Source organism: Onthophagus taurus, chromosome 7 (assembly GCF_036711975.1).
Source record: "Onthophagus taurus isolate NC chromosome 7, IU_Otau_3.0, whole genome shotgun sequence".
Lineage (NCBI taxonomy): Eukaryota > Metazoa > Arthropoda > Insecta > Coleoptera > Scarabaeidae > Onthophagus > Onthophagus taurus.
In genome coordinates this window covers 18,310,831-18,330,485 of record NC_091972.1, presented here as the reverse complement: position 1 = coordinate 18,330,485, position 19,655 = coordinate 18,310,831, and the positions used below count along the sequence as shown (strand labels likewise).

The following is a 19,655-nucleotide window of genomic DNA, read 5'->3' as shown; positions in this document are numbered from 1 at the left end:
ATATTATTTAATAATTTACAAAAATTTTATAAAATGGATATTTAAAAATTATTTTAAAAAGTAGAGTTAAATTAATCTATAACGTTAATTTATAACAAAAAGAACCACCTTGATAGTTGTTAAAAGCGCCCTCCCTCGGTAACAATGATTAAAAGTAAAGTGCGAAATTTAATTTTATATTTAAAGATTATTGTAAAAATCATCTTTTTTGCAAATATCTGAGCCTATAATCCAAATGAAAGCCCGTATACTGGAAGATTAATTAACTTTACCAATATCTTAATGACAACTAAATGCGTCGATAAAGTAGAAAATAATTTGATTATATCAATATTTTTTATTTATATATTATTTAATAATTTATAAACTTTTTATGAAATAGTCTAATATTTAAAAATTATTATAACGATAAAACAATGGAATATAACGATTAATTTATATAATAAGGACCACCTAGTTATTAAAAGTGCCCTCTCTCGGTATCAATGATAAATATTAAACTGTCAAATTAAAACGGTGTCACCCAAGTTATGAAATTTAATTTTATTTTTAAAGATTATTGTAAAAAAGTTAAAACATCTTTTTTGACTTTATCCAATTTATGCGAAAGTTCCGCTCCTCATCAAGGGCGTATCGGATCGCTTTTGCACTGACAACCATGAAACGAGCGCGACACGTAGCGTGAAATTTGGGGCCCCGTTTCTTGACATATCACACGCGGGACTGTCAGTCAATGACCACCAGTACTCGGAAAACAAGAAAAAAGACGAGATGATTCGTAATCGTTTCGTATTATAAAGAAAAAAAACAAGTAAGTAAAACTAAACTTGTTACGAATAACCCAAAAACCCTATTATAGTAAATAGTTTTAACCGTTTTACGTTTTGTAGCCGCTTTTTTCTTTTCTTTTCGTTCGATTGAAAGAAAGGGAAGGAGAAAGAGACGCGACGAGAAGGAAACGGATCCCTTCGAATGTTGTTGTGATTTATTAGGGTCGCAACAAAGTGGCGCTTGTGACACCCAACGGTGGGCGACGAAGACTTTTCTTTTCTTAAGAACTACGGCGCCGGCGCCTATTTTGCTACCAGACGGACATAAAATGTTTTCAAAAGAAAAAAAATTCTTTTATAGCCTAAAAATCTCAATGAATATAATATCTCAATAATTTTCTCTTATATAAGAACTGGATGAGATAAATAATTTGACGTTTAAATGTCATGTTGACGTTTAAATGTCAAGATGACATTTAAAATGTCAAAAAGTTTTTAAAATTTTATTTTTCTTTTAAATAATTATAAATTATATAGTATCATTGAATAATGCTAAAAATCCTTGGAGTTTCTTTTTTATTCATTTTATCTATAAACTATTAACTAAAACTATGTATTTATGATAAAATCCTCTTCCAATAGAAAATCTAAGTTGAGCAAAGTGCAAATATTAATAGATCTTTTTCTATTGAATTAATGAAGTAATTAAATCACTAACTTTTTACGGAGTGGATTAGAAATTAAAATATATATATTGATTTAACGGCGAGCAAGATATTCAAAGAAGCCGACTTTTTGTATATTTTATTTGTCATGGAGCAATATGAATGCATATGCAAATAAAATGGCATAGTGTATTGCGGTATTAGCACCGTGTGGCTAATTAAGTGTCGACGTATGCCAGCAGAAAAGATAAAAACACGAAGAGGGGATTGTTGTCTTTATATGAACATGTTAAAATCGCAAAAAGTAAAAAATGAAGTTCATAAAAACATGAAATTTGTAATTGAATTGTTTAATATTGATCTACAAAAAAAATAAACAGATAAATTTATTTAACGAGCATTAAATCAATTATTTATTGAAAAGTGGCCGACCGGGTTATATTTGGTTTTGTTGTGGTAATTACTATTAATTGCAAATATTTGTTGAACAAAATTTGGTTGGATTTCGCGAAATTAAAAGCTGGTCATTTGTATTTATAAAGTTATAAAGTATATGATGTTTTAATATGCTTGGTAGGTTATAAAATGTGCGTTCGATTTGATTGTATACTATCCGACGGGCAAATTTAATCACGATTCGTTCTTGCGGAAGTAACTTGAATGGTTCATAAATTTGTTTCATTCAAATTTAATTGAAAATAATGTTAATTGTAACTTTTATAAAGTAATTTTGTAAAAAAATATTTTGTAATTAATAATATCAACCATAATTAGGTACTCTCTTTTTCAAAAGAAACCAAACCACCTCTTTGTCGCCCTCAAAGAATCGACCTGATGAATTTGTTGCAACTCAGAATTAATTTTGTTATTGTTTGTCTTAATCAGTCCTTAAATTTAGCTGATTGTAATTATTAGGTTGATGTCAGAGAATATTTGACCATATTAAATCGAGTGTAGCTCTTTAACACATAAACTGATCTTCAGATTGATTTCTGAAAGCAAAGAATATTTAGGATTTGTTATTGGGTACAATAACTTGCAATTTAATGTTCTGTAAAAGATCAGAAAACAGATAATGTAGTAAATATATAGAAAATATGCGAAGAGAAACTTTTAGCAGAAGTTGAATTGAAAATAAGTTGACTACAAAAACAATTCCTCTCATAATTTTGCCACTAAAGTGGTTTAATTTCATAATAAGTATATAATACGGGTCACCAATAAGCTAATTTTTATTGGTCTATCTAGAATTTGATACTAACTTGGAGTACTTTCCTTGATATATGGTTTTTCAACTTCAGGACATAAAGGTAAAATTTTGTAAAATTAACGTTATAAAGTATGTTTCTAATTTTTAAATTTCAGCTATTCTTTTCCTGTATCAATATACAAAGTGGAATTAAAATCTTCTAAATCTTTTAAAAAAGACCTTTAACAAAGAAAGTAACGTCACAGTATTTCCTGAAGTGATTGTAGTTGATGAAGACTTAGATTTTTGCCATATTCAGTGTTTGGCTCCTCTGATTATAATTTATTTATATTGATTTGGTATATATTTTCAAGATAAGATTGCGATTCTTTTGAAAATGATAATAAATTGGCTTAATGAATGATTTGCTTTAAAAGAGATAAATATTCTTTTAAAGAAATTGTCACAAAATAGAGAAGTAAATGGATTAACATCAAGGATCAAACCATACCACAAGTAATTAACTTGGAGTCACACTAAATGAAATAAACGGATTGTGAAGAAATCGGTTGTTTTCTTCACGAGGAAATCAAATTACAAAGATTAATGTAAGGATTTCGAACCTTGAATTACTCCACAATCTCATGCGTTATTTTAAACTTAAGCAGGTCCCAAGAGGTTGCATTCCGTTAGATTCTCAGAAGCTCGCTTGAAGAAGAGAGCCGCTTCTTCAAGCTGGTGGATTCTAGAAACCTGAGCAATCCTTCAGAAGACTGTATAAACCAACTCGTGGACAGCGAAATACAATCAAGCAAGATTCGTTAATTTAAACATAATGTACACTACAGAGGACGAAGACACAGAAATGAAAGAAAGGTTATATGACATGACACCAGGAAATAATGTTAGCCTTATAATGGGCGATATGAACGCTAAGATCGGCAAAGAACAGCACTTCATGGGTACTATAGGTACACTTTCTGCACAACGAGACTAATGAAAACGTGGAATTTCTGATAAATTTTGTAAACACCATAGGAATATATTTGATGTAAAGACACGAAGGGTAGTATGTTATGGCTCAGATCATTTCTGGATGCAGATTAAACTAAAATGACCAGAAATACAGAAGAGTAATTAAAGAAATTAAAAGAACTGGGTGTAATCCTGAAACCGGTCTCTCTAAGAATAAGGAGGGCAAAGTGGTGGCATAAAAATGTTTAGAAACAATACTACAATCTATTGAAATCAGGACCGGTACCGAAGTATGCATGGAAGAGATGTGACTCGGAAACAGGAATACAAATAGAGCTACCATCTGTTACAGAAATCACCAAAGCCATTGAAGCCCAAAAAATAATAAAGCACCCAGAGTAGACAACATTCCCTCCTAATATGCATATGCTTCTTTTATAAAAAAAGTAACAAATTTGCATTGTAAGAATCTTTACGGCATACAAGGTCACATACAACATCAATGAGCGACTGGAACCTATATCAGATACCATGGTAGCAGTTTGGTATCTACCATGGTAGATACCAAACTGGTTTTAGACGCAATCGACCAAATATTCAGAGTAAAACAAATTCTTAGCAAAGTTTGGAAATATAACATAGACGTACATAACATCATTATAAACTTTATATAGGAGTATGACGCAATCTATAAAAATAGACGCTATCAAATCCAAGAAGGTTCATAAAAGCTATAACAGAGAATACTGAAACAAGCTAGACAATGAACTGATATCCTTTCACATTAAAGCATGGATTGAAAAATGGATGGACTGACCTCAATTCTATTCAAATTAATGCTTGGATTCATCATAAGGCAAATTGGAAGATAAAATTTGCTAACCAACAAATCGCACAACTCTTACTTACATACTCACATACTCTCAACTGAAGGGACATGTCAAGGGGACGAGATTGGAGCTAACATAGGAAAACCAAATAATCGTGAAAGGTATTAGCACAAACAAAGATATTCTGGTCCATACAAACACAGAATAGCACTGTAAAGTCTGCGCAGTATACAAAGATAGCATGGAAGATATAGAAATATACTAAAGAATAACACTAACAATTGATGTATACTTCACACTATGCCAAATATTTAGATTATAACACTTACACTGACAAACAAAGCTCAGAATATATAAATCAATCATTAGACCAATCCTGACATATGGCAGCACAATAAAAGTTTTCAAGTAGTAAACTTTATATCTTCGAAATAAAGGTATTGCGTAGAATCCTGGGGCTAGTTCTCAACTAGAGCATGTAAAGAATCAGGTACAACAACGACACATATCAACTTTTCACAGATTTTCAATATAAGCCCTCACGGAATTCATCAGGAATACAAAGACTGAAGTAGGCTGGACATAATATGGTGAGAATGGAGAAAGAGACTTCCAAAAAAGGCACTCAATGTTTGAATGCAGGGAAGGAAACCCACGGAAATGAGTTTTTTTTTTTGGCTAACAACAGTTAATATACAACTGAATATACAAAATCATTAACAGTTTTTTAGGGTTCTTCAGCTCCATCTAACCAAGCCTGGCGAAAAGGATCACAAATAATATGATTTTAGCCAATCATTCGTTAAAACCAAGATTGTAGGTGAACCAATGGTCTACAAAAAAATAAGAAAACTATCTATACCACTACTCCAATTGATCAAAACCTATAATTAATCAATGATGATGTTGATTTGTTGGATTAAGCAAACAATTTGGAACTAGCACCAATAAAAATAGGTAAGTGTTTTATCAGAAGAAATTTCATATCGTTTGTGTAAGAACAATTAATTCTAAATTTAACAAAAAAAATTTCTCGCTTAAAAATTTGTTATATTCCACTTACCCAGGCGACAGATTTATCCCTTCTTAAGAGGAAAAACGATAAACTCTTACAATTCGAGTGGTTGTCCTTTAAAACCCAAACGAAAGATTTATGTCAAAAACGAGGAGGTAGTACACAAAACCAAAAATGTAAAGAAAAGAAATCAGTGGGAGGTTTGTAACACACCATTCATGAATGAACCAGGTTTTTTACCTAAAATGAGATAAATTAATTTTGTTGTGAATAAGTAGAAATTCAGCTAAGTGTTTTAATGTTATATCAACATAAATAATTTTCCAACATTCCTACAACGTAGAAACATTGCAAAGAAAATTGTTCGGATGATTGTTTAAAAGCTATGTATGCTGTAATTAATAAAAAATATTCAGTTATTTTTTTCTGATGGAAAAACTTGGTGTTAACGTCAACAAAGTCATTTTTTACATATTGCTCATACAAACAATTATACATCGGTATGTGAGTAGATAAGAATATTGAAAAGTAATATTAGACATATACGTATTTATATTGTGTACAATCGATAAGTTAATTAAATTGAGTTAAATCAAAATTTAAAATATTTTCTTGTATAAAAAATAAATTAACGTTAACATTTTAATATAACCATAAATTACGATAATAACTCACTTAAATACTAGAAAATAAATGACTTGATGTATTTGTATACGGAGATAGATTTATGAGGATGGAAATGGTAAGTGAATACGAAAAAAGATGGTATGTGATGATTGTATAATGTAAAAATTAAATACATATATCTACAGCTGCTTGTCTTTTACATTTTATGAATGCAAATTTATGTAAAGTGTTTTTAGGTGCCCTTCGAAGAATAGCCGTATAAGAAAATAGGGGTAATCACCCTCATAGAGTTATTTTCTATATATTTACTCTTTACCAAGCAATTATATGCAAATCGTATAGGAACAAATTATTATGACCCGTTTGAAAATTGATTGATTTTTTTTATTTCACGACTACTATCCATGTCATAAGTTGAACTTTAGAGATCTATATCTGCGCAACCGCTCGATAAAAAAAATCACGGTGAAGTTTGTTGTAATCACTGAATATTATGTCTCTCTAATTTGTTTAAAGTGATTTACGGGAATTACAAATTAAAAAGAAACAATAATAAGATGGAGAGGGGGGTTCCATCAAATCGGAAAAGATGGTGTTGGTGTGTGTTCTATACAGGACGTAGCGCCTTTATTTCTTTATGTAGGTAAAATAAAGGCGCGACGTTCTGTGTAGAACGCACTATCTTCTCCCAACAAGGCTTATTTAATTTATAATAATGTGCAGTAATTATAATAAACGTTACCTCAATTTTTTTCATCGAGTGGTTTCGAAGATATCGATCTTTAAAGTGACTTTTGGCACGGATAGTAATATATTGTTGTATTAAAAGAATTATAACAAAAAAATATCTCTTTGTTTGCAGATTTTTTTAAGAACAAATTATAATATCAAAAAATTTGAATCTAAATCTTATCTACATAGTACATATAGCGATAACAAATTATAGTTTTCAGAAAAAAATATTTTTACCTTTTAACTTAGAAAGATTAAAACATTTTTTTTAACGACAAATAAATTAGTGGTTTTCAACAAAAGCACTTAAAACAATGCACACCCACGAAACTGTAAAAAAAAGTAAAGTTAAAACTTTAAAAATAAAATATAATTCAACATATTTTTGAAGTTATTCGTAATTCTGTCGATAATTGCCCGGTATTTTTGGTATTGTTAGAAAGGAATGTGTGCGGTTAAAAAGAATGCATTGAAATGAGCTTTGCGAATACCTTCGGTGTTTTCAGCCTATAAAATGTAGATTTTTACAACTCGGGACCGATTGTAAAACGCGACGGCTCTACAACTTGCGTCGGTTCATTAATTGCCCGTGGAAGTCGTTTATCACCCGGCTATTTAGTTAATGATGTTTGAAATAATGCTGTTTATTTATGTTATTTACTACATGGTAAAAGAAAACAATGTTTTCTTTTATTCTAAATAACGTTGTTGTGTATTATGCGCGATAATTATTCTTGCATTTTTTATGAAATGATTTATTTTTCAATTCAAACGTTTTTATTGCTTTAGAACAGCTTTAGATTAATTTAGTAGATCTTAATTTTTATCTACCTAATTTTAATAAATTTTAATAAGAAAAATAGTGTGTAAACATAAACTCTGATTTATCATTGCATAACCGATAAGACACCGTTATCAATTTCAACCGACATAAATAGACAACTTCATATGGCATTTATTAGTAAAATAAACAATTTTATTTTTCTCAAATAGATTTTAATTCCTTATGGTGGAAAATCCGATTTTGTTACGTATAAAGCGATAGGATATATGAAAATATCTTCTTATAATCTCATAATCATACTAACATCTATCAATAAAGTTTGTGCAAAAACGTGACCTTGACTCGTGTGACGTAACAACATGGCAACTACTTCTGACGTTTTGCAAAATCCACCTCTATCAAGATATATCAGAACGTGACGTCATGCGAGGCATTTGGACTTATTGACAAATTGCTGCTTATCTAGAGTTGCCTATATTGAAGAATAGGTCTTATTAGGCTTGTATAAGAGTTTGAAAATCGAATATATTCCCTTGAGATGTACCTATACGTCGTATTCTACGCATATTATAGATATCTTGAATAACAAGTGACGAGGTACTCAAATAGATGGGCAAAGGAGGTCCTAATAAAGAACCGAAGCTTTAGATATCGGGCGAGATCCTCCGACTTCTCATTGAAGGAAAAATGTAAAAGCCAACCTTCCTAGAGAGAAGGCGGACTAAGAAGAAGATATTGAAGCGCCTTGGCTAATCTTAGAATGGAGAATCTATGACATCGCCCATTTATTGTAAAAGTGTATTTATTCACTTGATTAAGCCGAAATCGCTTGCAGTCAAGTCATTGCAGTTCATACCACACTGATAGTGAATTGAACTTGTATTGTAGCGCATTAGCCGGAATCGATCTCAACTCAACTAATGATTGAGAAGCTGTTATTTTGGCTCATCAAGAGTGGAGATTTATGGCTTTACGTATTCATGGCAAAAATGTTTTTGCTTAATTAAACTCAAATCATACCACACCAACACCCATTGGTAATATTATAATGCCTCCCTAAGCAACCTCGGAATTGATTAAACTTAAATCAAAGGATATAGGATTTTGACTGCTTAAGCCGAAGGAGCTTTAACGAAAGGAAACACACTTCAACGAAAATCATTTATGTTAAAATACCGTCGGACAAATCGTTATCCTTGAAAACTATCAAATTTCTTCACAAAGTTGGGTATTTATGGATGCTACGCCTTAGCCATAAACGACCTCCTCTATATTTGGTAAAATCATGCACAACAATGTAACAAACAATCATTTATTCAGAACAATTGTCAGGAAAATTGTCAAAATTTCTTCAAAATGAACCAGCTTTGTTGTAACACTGTTGTGAGTATTCTTTAGATTATTCATCAGTTAAATATGGGAAAAATATATAAAATGTTTCATGTTTAGGTTTTAAGAGAATCAACCTGGATTTCTAGAAATAAAGGGGTTGATAAGATAAGGTTCTAATGTGCGCATAAAATAACGAAATCTATAATCATGGATATTTTAGTACAAGAAACTTGGAAAATCAGTGTATCAAAGAAAGATGACCATAAACACGAAGAAAACGTCCAGTAATAAATGCTAAGTTCTTGGTTGATTTGCCGGAAGAATTTATCGATGAAGAAATGCAACCTTGCAGAAACCATCAATTTTATCTAGACAAGTGTATAATGCAGGAGACCATTTACCACTGCAAGATAATGCTCGTAAAAGATGCTTCAAATGTGCTAAGAGGAAAATTGAAATTCATACCAGAGTTTACATAAACAAACCATATCACACCTAAGAAGACGCTTTTGAATAAACTTTTACCAAAAAAAGCACCATTGGAACATATATAACCCCACTGTAGAATACTAATGGGACAAATATGTTCCACACTAAAATGTTGCTTCGGGTGAACAAAAAAATGTGTTTCAAAAATAGGCCAAACCAAAAATTAGATACGCAAAAATATTATCTTCAACACATTAATTTTATTTAGTATTATAATTGCTAATTTTATTTAGCTCTACAGGATGGGCGATTTCTAACACCGTTAGATTAAAATTAAATATACAAAATAAAAGTCGACAATCGGAAATCGTTAATTACAATCGACATTAAAAAAGGAAACGAAACAGAACATGATCACTTCGAATTTTTTAAATATTTATTTTTTCCATGTAATTTGTTATTCTTTCTTTGGTACACACATTGTCCATTTTGATATAACATAGAAGAAGAAAAGTTTCTTGATGTAAGAAATAAAACTAAAATCTTGTCATGTTTCAACCTATTTCAGAAACAAGATCAATGTTTTAACTAAATTAAAAATTAAATCTAGTTAAATCTATGACCTAAATCGACCTCCGGAACAAAGTTTTACGCGGTAGTTTTGATAGGGCAGTTGTGCTTAGCTCTCGTCTGGAGAGCGAAACAGATTCTGAACACGATGTATCGATGGGGAAAGCTATTAAATTAGTACCTGTTGGGAATTGGGTATTGAACTTGAACGTAGCATAAGCTGATCTTCTAAATCTGTTTAATTTTTGAATGTTATAATTTAACAGGAACACCAATATTTAGTTATATATGTATAAATCTCTAATATTGGAGAAGTCTTGAGTATCTTCTGCGTAAGAAGAATAATTCGTATAGATTTGATTATGTTGGACATTAAATTAGATAACTGGCGGAAACCAGTTGCTACAGATATATGACATGGCAACTTGTTATTGATCAAGTGACATCACATGACATCATTTTGCAAGTTTTAAGAATACTTATTTAGAAGAATTTTATCGTTTGAAAGAGGCTGCTTAAATTGAATAAAGATATTTATAATGTTGTAGATGAACGTTTGATGTGGATCTTGTTAATATCTAAATGCTTGTTGAGAAGAATATATATATAAAATCTCTGTCAGTGAAATGTGCTACAAAAAGTAACAAATAAACCCATTCAATTTTTTGTCTAAGCGATGTTTCTGAATTTATTTCGAAATTTATGCAGTTTGAAAATGATGAAATTTGATACGGAGTTGATCTGCTTAGAACTTTGCTAATTTACTCTATATGTAACAATACATAAATAATTTGCTAGTCGTAGTTTTATTTTAGAAAAAATTTCCAAACTATTTAATTTTAATTAATAAATAGATGCGGAAGATTTCTATTATCACCAATTAATCATAAGAATATAATAAAAAAATTAATTTTATTGGTGAGATGTTATTTTTAAGATTTTACCGGTTTCAACATATTGCCATCATCAGTAATCATGTTTATAATAAACCCAAGTTTTTTCATGGAACATATTTGTACTACTTCCGGTTTATCAAAAGTAGAATTCAAGTTTGTTATTTTAAATATAAAGTCCAAACTGCACTATTAATCATAAAACGTGATATTTGATTAATTGAGGTGGAAATTAGTGGATTACTTTTTACTAATTAAATTTAAAATAGACTAAAAAACAGCTTTAATCTGTGATGTTGAAGGAGGCGAAAATGCTGGCGATGCGCTAAATATCAACTTCTTTGCGGCTTCCACTTTGTACCAGGTTAGATAATGCTAATTTTAATGAACACCAACATTTTGAGGGAAATTTAGTAAAGATGAATCTTTGAAGAAAAATTTTTCTTTTGTACCACAATTAGACTAAACAGATGACATTTTTTTAAATGATGATAAATCGACGAATAAGCTATCAACATTACAGAATCTAAGAACATGTTATTTTCTTAGATCACACTTTTTATTTTGATCACATTAGCATTAATACGTATTGAGTTGTTTATATGGCAAGAGAAGAAAATCTTCCTGATGGCAGATCATGTAGTCCATTTGTATATATCTTATATTTAATTGTATGTTTTTAATTAGATGAGTAGGTTTAATCCATGTCGACCAGTTATTTTATATAATGTAAATTAGAATAAAAACAGTAGTTCTGGTCCTTCTATTTTTTTATTTGCTTACGTCACCAAAGAATATCTCTTTATCTCATTTTTAACTTATAACGTGTATTTTTAATGAGCCATATATGTATATGTGCAACAAGATTAATCCCATATGTTGTTAAATTTTAATAATATATTCTTAAGTAAGTACATGTATTCCATTTTAACTTTAATTATATTATATTAATTGTAATAACGATTCTTATTATAGAGTCTCTGATGATAGCATAAGCCGAAACCGGTTAGACAATAAATAGAAGGACCAGAAAAAGTATTGTTTTTATTCTAATTTACATTTTATGTATTTACCCCATACAATGTATAAACTGTATCTACATGGATAGAATCGTTTTGGGTGTACTTATATCCTTGTGCTTATATCTAATAAGGAGGGGACAATATTATGTGTGGATGACTAAGTTATATAAAAAGCTGGATGTTATTGCAGGAACCCAGGAAGAAGTAAGAACACTTCTGCTTCCAACAAAGGATTGAAAACATGACATAAAGTACAAAAGGAAAAATTACAACCTCCAAACTGCACCATCGAGTAATTTGTTGATATATTTGAAGCTAGACCAATACGACCATAACATTAAAATGGTAAAATTCTAAAATTTATATAATAAAAAAAATTTACTAAACATTTATTAGTGAAATTGAGATATCATTTTTTTAGATCGCAAACTTACATCAACAGGGATCTTAACCTAAGCAAGAATAGCATTGCAATAAGAAACAAATTAAAAAAATTTAAATATACATCCAAGAAGTGCTGAAAACATGGAGAAAACAATCATCGAAAATGGGTATAGAGATGGAAGATCAAAGCATGACAACCTTTTAATGTGCTGATGACCAAGTTGTTGTAGCAAATGAAGAGTGTGAAAATGAATCTCATGGAGGAGTATCGGAAGTGAAGATTTAATATTAATATGGATAAGATAGAATATAAAAATGTAATGGGAAATGATACCTCAACAGATGAAACTAAGAAGAGCAAAGAGGATATCAAGACTGGAACATGTTCCTAATGTGAAGACAAGTCTCGAAAATGACAACCCTTTTCTTTGCTGAAGACCAAGTTGTTGCAGGAAATAATGAGTGTGATATTGAGTTTGTTTAGGAAACTCATGGAAGAGTAAGAGTGGAGGCTGAATATCAATATGGATAAGATAGAATATAAAAATATAATAGGACATGATACCTGAGTTACAAATAAACAACAAAATAGGAAGATGCAAGAAATATATTTGCGCAGCTTAATTATGTAAGAAGAAACATAAGCTAAAAATATCCAGAACAGAGCTCAACAAGCTCGAAGAAGTGTTCTATGCAAAATTCCTTAGTATGGTCAAGTATTAGAGCCAATTTAGCATACAATTTTGACATCCAGTCGCAATACTGGTAGTTCACTAGGAAAAGTCACAACGAACAAGCAAAATAGTTGACACCGATAGGTAAAAAAAGGCACTTGGATGTGTACCTCAAAATAGAAAAAGACCAAATTCATCCTGGATCCAAGGGATCAGAGAGACTGATTGATCGAGCCTTACCAGAAGATGGATGGAGGAATAGAGAAGAATAGCGATCGAAATTCGGGATGAAAAGCTGTAAGAGGTGTTGAGATGATCAAGACAAAAAGACAAAAACAAAACTAAATCACAAAGTTTTGCCGCTAAAACATGAACTATCAGATCAATTTTTTGATAAAATTAAAAAACGATTAAAAAAGAAACAATAACTGAGGAATTTGTTAAATTAGATATTTGTATACTAATACAAGTTAAGATACAAAAAAATTTGTAACAATGTAACATTTAAGCCTCTACAGCAATCAAATTGCAAATAATTGTAGATAAATTAGACTTTTAAAATTGATATCCAACATCACTCATAAATTGCATCAAAAAATGACATTTATTCGCATCATAAAGACACTCTTAGATTTAAAGCGATTACATAAGACAACTTATATCAGATAGTACCAACAATCAAATGATTCTTACAATGATACAAGCTAATACAAAACATTATTTACGTTTTAGTAAAAACTAAATAACTTATTACATTGATGCAGATTGGTGTTAATGCTTCAAGTATGCTTCAAAACGAGTTTAATCAATATAAATTGGGAATAATTAGAACTTTTAATATTAACGTGTAGTGTTAAACATAAATTACATCAATGCATGATTCACTTTTACAACTGAAGTTATTGCATAATACAATCTGCGTCAGATACTGGACTACAGCAATGATTTCTGATATTGATGCAATTTGCACGTACAACATAATAAATTTATTTACCGCGTAAAACTAGATTCACATTACATAATAAAGTTTGTGCCAAATCTAAATGACTTCCTATACAAGCTATGTAAAACATCATATTGTAGACTTCCGATGTAATATTGAAAAACTTACTATTTTGTGATTCAATAGAACAGGAGTCGCTCAATGGATGAGGATTCATCACGAGACTTGGTTGCACACGGTGGTGCATCGGTAGTTGGTGCATGGCCAACCCTCCTTGCTCTGACATCACCATACGAACAGAATCGTTTTAAAAGCGTCACAACAAAAAATTCTTTTTCCTTTCTCTTCCAAAAATTTACAATTTTTTTAGTTTCGTTTCACCACTTTAACCACTCTACAACAACCTTCTTTTATATCATAAAAAAAAAAATCAGTCTCTCAAAATCCGATTTAACAACACGTTTTTTATTTAGCAAAACAAGTTTTACATAAATTAAAATTTGAAGATAATAATTCAGTTTATCTTTCGAAAATTATCACTAAAATAAGTATTAAAGGTTAATGTTTTTTTTTTGTTTGCAGTTATACAATGCCGGTTTTTTTTTAACGAGATCACATGTACACCCGGTATATCTGATAGTCGACGGAGTACTGATAGCAGTGAGGAGGATTCGGCAAAACTCGGACGAACGATAATTTTTGTTGTGTGCCCCCTCCGAGAGTATCACCGAGAACACGCCCTCGATCCGGGTGGATTCCGGAATGCGATTGGCCGGCACGATTTGGATCCGGAACGCTGGGGCGCACAAAATGGTCGGCGGATAATCAATAATCGACTCCCCACCTAGAGAATGTAAAAGGGGGACTCCGGCAACGAAGACCGTCGTTGTGTCAAAATTGCCTTCTGAATTCTTCTTTGTTAGAGATGTAAATTTAACCTTTAAAGTCTGAGAATTGGCTACCGGAACCTTACATCTCTAAATCTTTTTTTACAGTTTCTTTTATTTCTTTTGCAAAGTTCACGAATTTTACAAAATGAAAAGAAAATATAACAGCAAATTGTGGCTTATTAAATATAACTAATATCGTTTGACTAATAATTATAGTTGTTATTGATTTAGTTGAGCTCTAAAATTTATAATAGAAGAAGATACAGCTTGTATTAATACACTTATAGCATGTTTGAATACAACTTAATTCAATTTAAACCAAACATCATTATTAGCATTAAGAGAATCTTAATTGCCAACGTACAATATTGGCAAAATAAGAAAAGTGATTTTTGAAGCATTTGTCAGAAATTTTTGCAAAAATTCTCTCTACATTGAGAGTACAAAAATTGTTGTTAATAAGCGCATTTCAACTCAACTTAAATAAACCCAAACATCATTATTAGAACTAAGAGAATTCTGATTTCCAACGCACAATGCTCACAAGATCAGCAAAAAGATTTTTGAATGCTTCGATTTGAATTTTTAGAAGATCATATTTTCTGCCACGACTACTAAAGCATTAAATTGTCAAAAAAACTCTCTGGACATGCTGCATTAAGAGTACAAAAAATTTTGAATTATTAATGACGATTCTTGTAGGAACACCGCACTATGGACTTTATGTACCGAGTACCCGAGTAACTAAAATTATGAAATCAAAAACAACACCTGGAATGTATTAATATAGATTAATATAGAGAAGGTGAGTTAAATTGAATTCAATTATTAATTAATCTGATTTTAGTTCTATAAGAAAATGATAGTGAAGAAATTTGTTGCAGCTCTAAAACTTTATTATTATATAACTGAATATTTGTGAAAATAAGTGGAGGGTTTTTGAAAGAGATAAAACTAGTAGAAGCAAAAAAATGCTTTGAATACTTTGAAACAAGAAAAGAAATCCTGTTCTGATACTAAAAAACATGAGTTACGTGAAATATTATTAAAAAAAGATGAAAATGGAAAAAGGAAACCTGGAATCATGCGGAAAAATTGCAAACCTTCTATGAAATTATTTGATTACATTATATTTACAACTGGATTTCTACTCTGCTTCTTCATCAAGACTATTTCAAGATTAAATTTTGTACTACCTATTCTTTTTCCTGGATATTTTCATCCTAACAAAACCCATCAAGAGCAGCTATATTGTGTAGAACTTAGCACTAATTAACCCATTTGCATCATCAGCTCAGATAATCCCGGACTTTTCCTGGCCATTATCACCGAAGCGCACACATGCGCGCTAATTACAACATGTACACACGCTTTCAATAGGAAGCAAAATAGATATTGTTTACACAATTATTATAATTAATGAGTTATATTGAACTAAAACTAGAAGAACTAAGTGTAGAACCATCTTCAGAAATAATTTCGAAGTGTCCAAAATATACAGCAACCTGGCGCTGAATAACAACTAAAAAACATTAGCACTATTACTAGAACTAACACTAAATCTAGAACTAGAAACATTCGTGTTTAGCCGTGCGGCTCTTAAGACGGCTAAACCCAAAATTTCTAGTTCTAGGTTTAGTATTAGTTCTAGCTTTAGTTCAATAAAAACATACAACAACCCAACGTCGAATAATAGCTAAAATTAGATCTAATACTATCACTAGAACTAACACTAAACCTAGAACTTGAAACATTCGGGTTTAGCCGTACGTCTCTTAAGACGGCTAAACCCGAATGTTTCTAGTTCTAGTTCTAGGTTTTACAATCATAGTTTAAGCATCCGATTAACTTAATCTATGGTTAACTAACAAAAAAAGTTTTACAACTACCGTTTAACATTAAACTACGGTTAGAATCGACGTTTACGTTACCAGTAGTCGTCGACCGTTTAAGCGCCAAACCTTAGTTTACGCGTAGCCAGTTTTCAAATTGACATTTGTCAATTTGTGCTTAGTGAAAAATTGTTTTAACATTTTGTATACCTAATAAATTAAAAAGGACGAACAAAGATATAATCATTAAGATAAGAGTTAACCATAAGAAATAAACACGTTATTATGTAGACATTTTTGTTAAAATTTATATTAAGTTTGTAAAATAGTCATTTATTAATGAATGCCTTGTACTAAAGTTATTATTTTCCACATCGATTACAATATCATTGCCATTATTTTGAAAATGAATCAAATTTTCTAAGTCTTCATTATTGTTTGGTTTCACATCCCTTAGAGTACAGGCTATATTATGTAAAACCACAGTTGATATAATAATAGCCTCTACTTTTGTTATATGTAACTTAATTCCTAAAGCTAATACTGGAAATCGTCTTTTTAACACACCAAAACATAGTTCACAAGCTAAACTCCTTGTATATACTTAATACCTATTTGTTTTCGACTGTACCGCTTCCATTATTTAATCTAAAATTGACCTTACAACCTAAATCTTAAAGTTAGATAGTCTAAAACGTTCCAGAAACTCTTGGTCTGACCATTTTTCAAAATGGTTATACCGTTCACGAAAAACTTTTGCCTTTCTAGGAAAAGCCACTATTTCAACAACTTCTAAGAAATCTTAATCGTCCATAAGTTCATTAAATATGTTATTCATAGTTAAAAAATATTTTTATAAAATGAAAATCAAACAATTACAAAATACTTACTCTTATAATATTAAGAGGTTATAATTTTGAAAGATACTAAACAATGAAATTAGTTATATGTACAATATGAAATTTACACTTATTACCGACTGCAATATAAACCTCCGTTTCTTATACTTAATTTAATAATTCGTTGTAAAAAATAACTTTTGTAAAACTTAGTTTAAATTTTAACTGCCGATTAGTTAACCGGACGCTTAAACTATGATTGTAAAACCGGGCCTTAGTGTTACTGTTAGTTCAATAAAAATATACAACAATCTAGCACTAAATAATTGTATCTTGGTGTATTTTGCATCTTAGTTGAATGGATTTGCAATAATGGTGATTCTAACTCTGGAATACATTCTAAAACAACTTTCTTTTCAAACGGTGATAAATATTCTTTCTTCCTGATTAAATTTAACCACATGGAGTTTTTGAAGATGTTTTCATCACGTTCTTTATGAATATTTCAATATTAGTCATTTTTAGTTCTTCGTTAATTCGTAGAACTTTGTTCTGTAATGTTTGCAGCTTTCTTATGTTAGTTGCAGAATAATTAGAGCAAACATAAGTCATCAGTGATCTCATTAGCGCACTATAAAGCATATGGATACTCCAATTTAGGCGTTAAAGTTGTTCAATAACATTCCTACTTTGAGTCATTATTAACATATCGTCTGCAAAAAAGGATTTTTTATTGAATTTTTGTAACCACATGGAATCAAAAGCTTTGGAAACATCTAGTAAGGTATTGATTTATTGCTTATTTTTTTATCTTATTATTTTATTATTATATAATCCGTAATTTTTAAGTTAATAATATGTATCTTTATGAATACTTCAATATTAGTCTTGTTTAGTTCTTCGTTAATTAGAACTTTGTTCTGTAATGTTTGCAGCTTTCTTATGTTAGTTGATGTAGAATTAGAGCAAATCGAGCAAACATAAGTCATCACTGATGACTCATCAGTGATCTCATTAGCGCATTATAAAGCATATGGATACTCCAATTTAGGGGTTAAAGTTGTTCAATAACATTGCTACTTTGAGTCATTATTAGCAAATAAAGCTTTTTCATTGAATTTTTGTCGCGGTATGAAGTATTAACTAGTATTATCTAACTACACGGAATCAAAATCTTTGAAAATATCTAGTAAGGCATCGATTTATTGCTTATTTTTGAATCTTATTATTATTATATCATTTGTATTTTTTAAGTTAGTAATATGTACTAACTGATGAGTCAAAATCTTGAAGTTTAAGTTGTAGGTATTACTTTTTCAAATAATTTAGAGAGGATTGGGAGATTAATAGGACAATAAATTAATAGGAAATTTTGCCATTTTGGCAAAATTAAATGAAAAAAAAAATTGGCACATCTAACAGTAGAAATCAGGCATTTCTTTTCTCGAAGATAGTTACATCGCACTAACATTAGTTTTCACTGTGCTTGCCACACATTGTGGACCATGATTACTTTCTTTTTAGTGCTTGCTCAATCTATATCTTGTGAGTTTCCTTTTGATTTCAATATGTAGTTAATTAGCCAATTAATAACTAATTCAATTGAAGCAATGTTTGTTAATGCTGCACTAATTAATTGCGATATATAGGAAACTAACAAACTTTTACTACAATTTGTTTCACCTATTTTATCAGCATGCAAGTATAGAGACATTTTTTATGTCAACTTATCTCCAAAATTCCTTGAAAATGTCCCTTATGTCCTTACATTTTAATCACTTTTCTTTTATTGATAGCTTACAATTACATCCAATTTTAATTATTCCTTATCCCATATTTCCATCTTCATTCCTTTTCCTTCCACAAAATAAAGTCCCTTTTTGTCGTGGTAATTTATTGTTGGCACTAGACCAATAATCGCGATTATGCTTTCTTTTCTTATTGCTTTTTAAAACAGGGTTTGAATTAGTTAGGGTAAATGAGGCAGAAATGCCGCACATTTCAAAAAAGATGCGCAATTCTTTTTATGTCCAGTCGGGCGATTTTTGCCTACTTATGGATTAGTTTTTTGGGCGTAATTCAGTATATTGCAATTCTAAGGCTGTAATAGCATATTAAAAAACTAGTTTCATAAGACACGCTTGAAATGCACGAATTCAAGTTTAAAAACTCATTTTTTAATGAATTTATGCTATTTTTTGTAATTCGCGTTATTATCCTTTTTTTTAACAAAAATAAAATAAGTTTTGACAATGTAGGG

General features: G+C 30.3%; 1 protein-coding gene and 1 long non-coding RNA gene across 3 annotated transcripts in view; one reads left to right on the top strand and one right to left on the bottom strand.

Moving 5' to 3' along the window:
- The window catches only part of LOC111415853 (LIM1_Isl and LIM2_Isl domain-containing protein tup), a 76,207-nt gene extending 61,716 nt beyond the window's left edge, over positions 1-14,491 (bottom strand). For both annotated transcript variants that reach the window (XM_023047735.2, XM_023047736.2), the window contains exon 1: positions 14,003-14,491. In XM_023047735.2, coding sequence (XP_022903503.1) covers positions 14,003-14,126 — 124 coding nt within the window. In that variant the 5' untranslated portion in view covers positions 14,127-14,491. The remainder of the gene's footprint in view (positions 1-14,002) is intronic.
- Positions 522-1,431, top strand: LOC139430764 (uncharacterized). Its single transcript, XR_011641145.1, has 2 exons — positions 522-811; positions 891-1,431. It is a non-coding gene; the product is annotated as an uncharacterized lncRNA (long non-coding RNA).
- Positions 14,492-19,655: the final 5,164 nt, after the last annotated feature.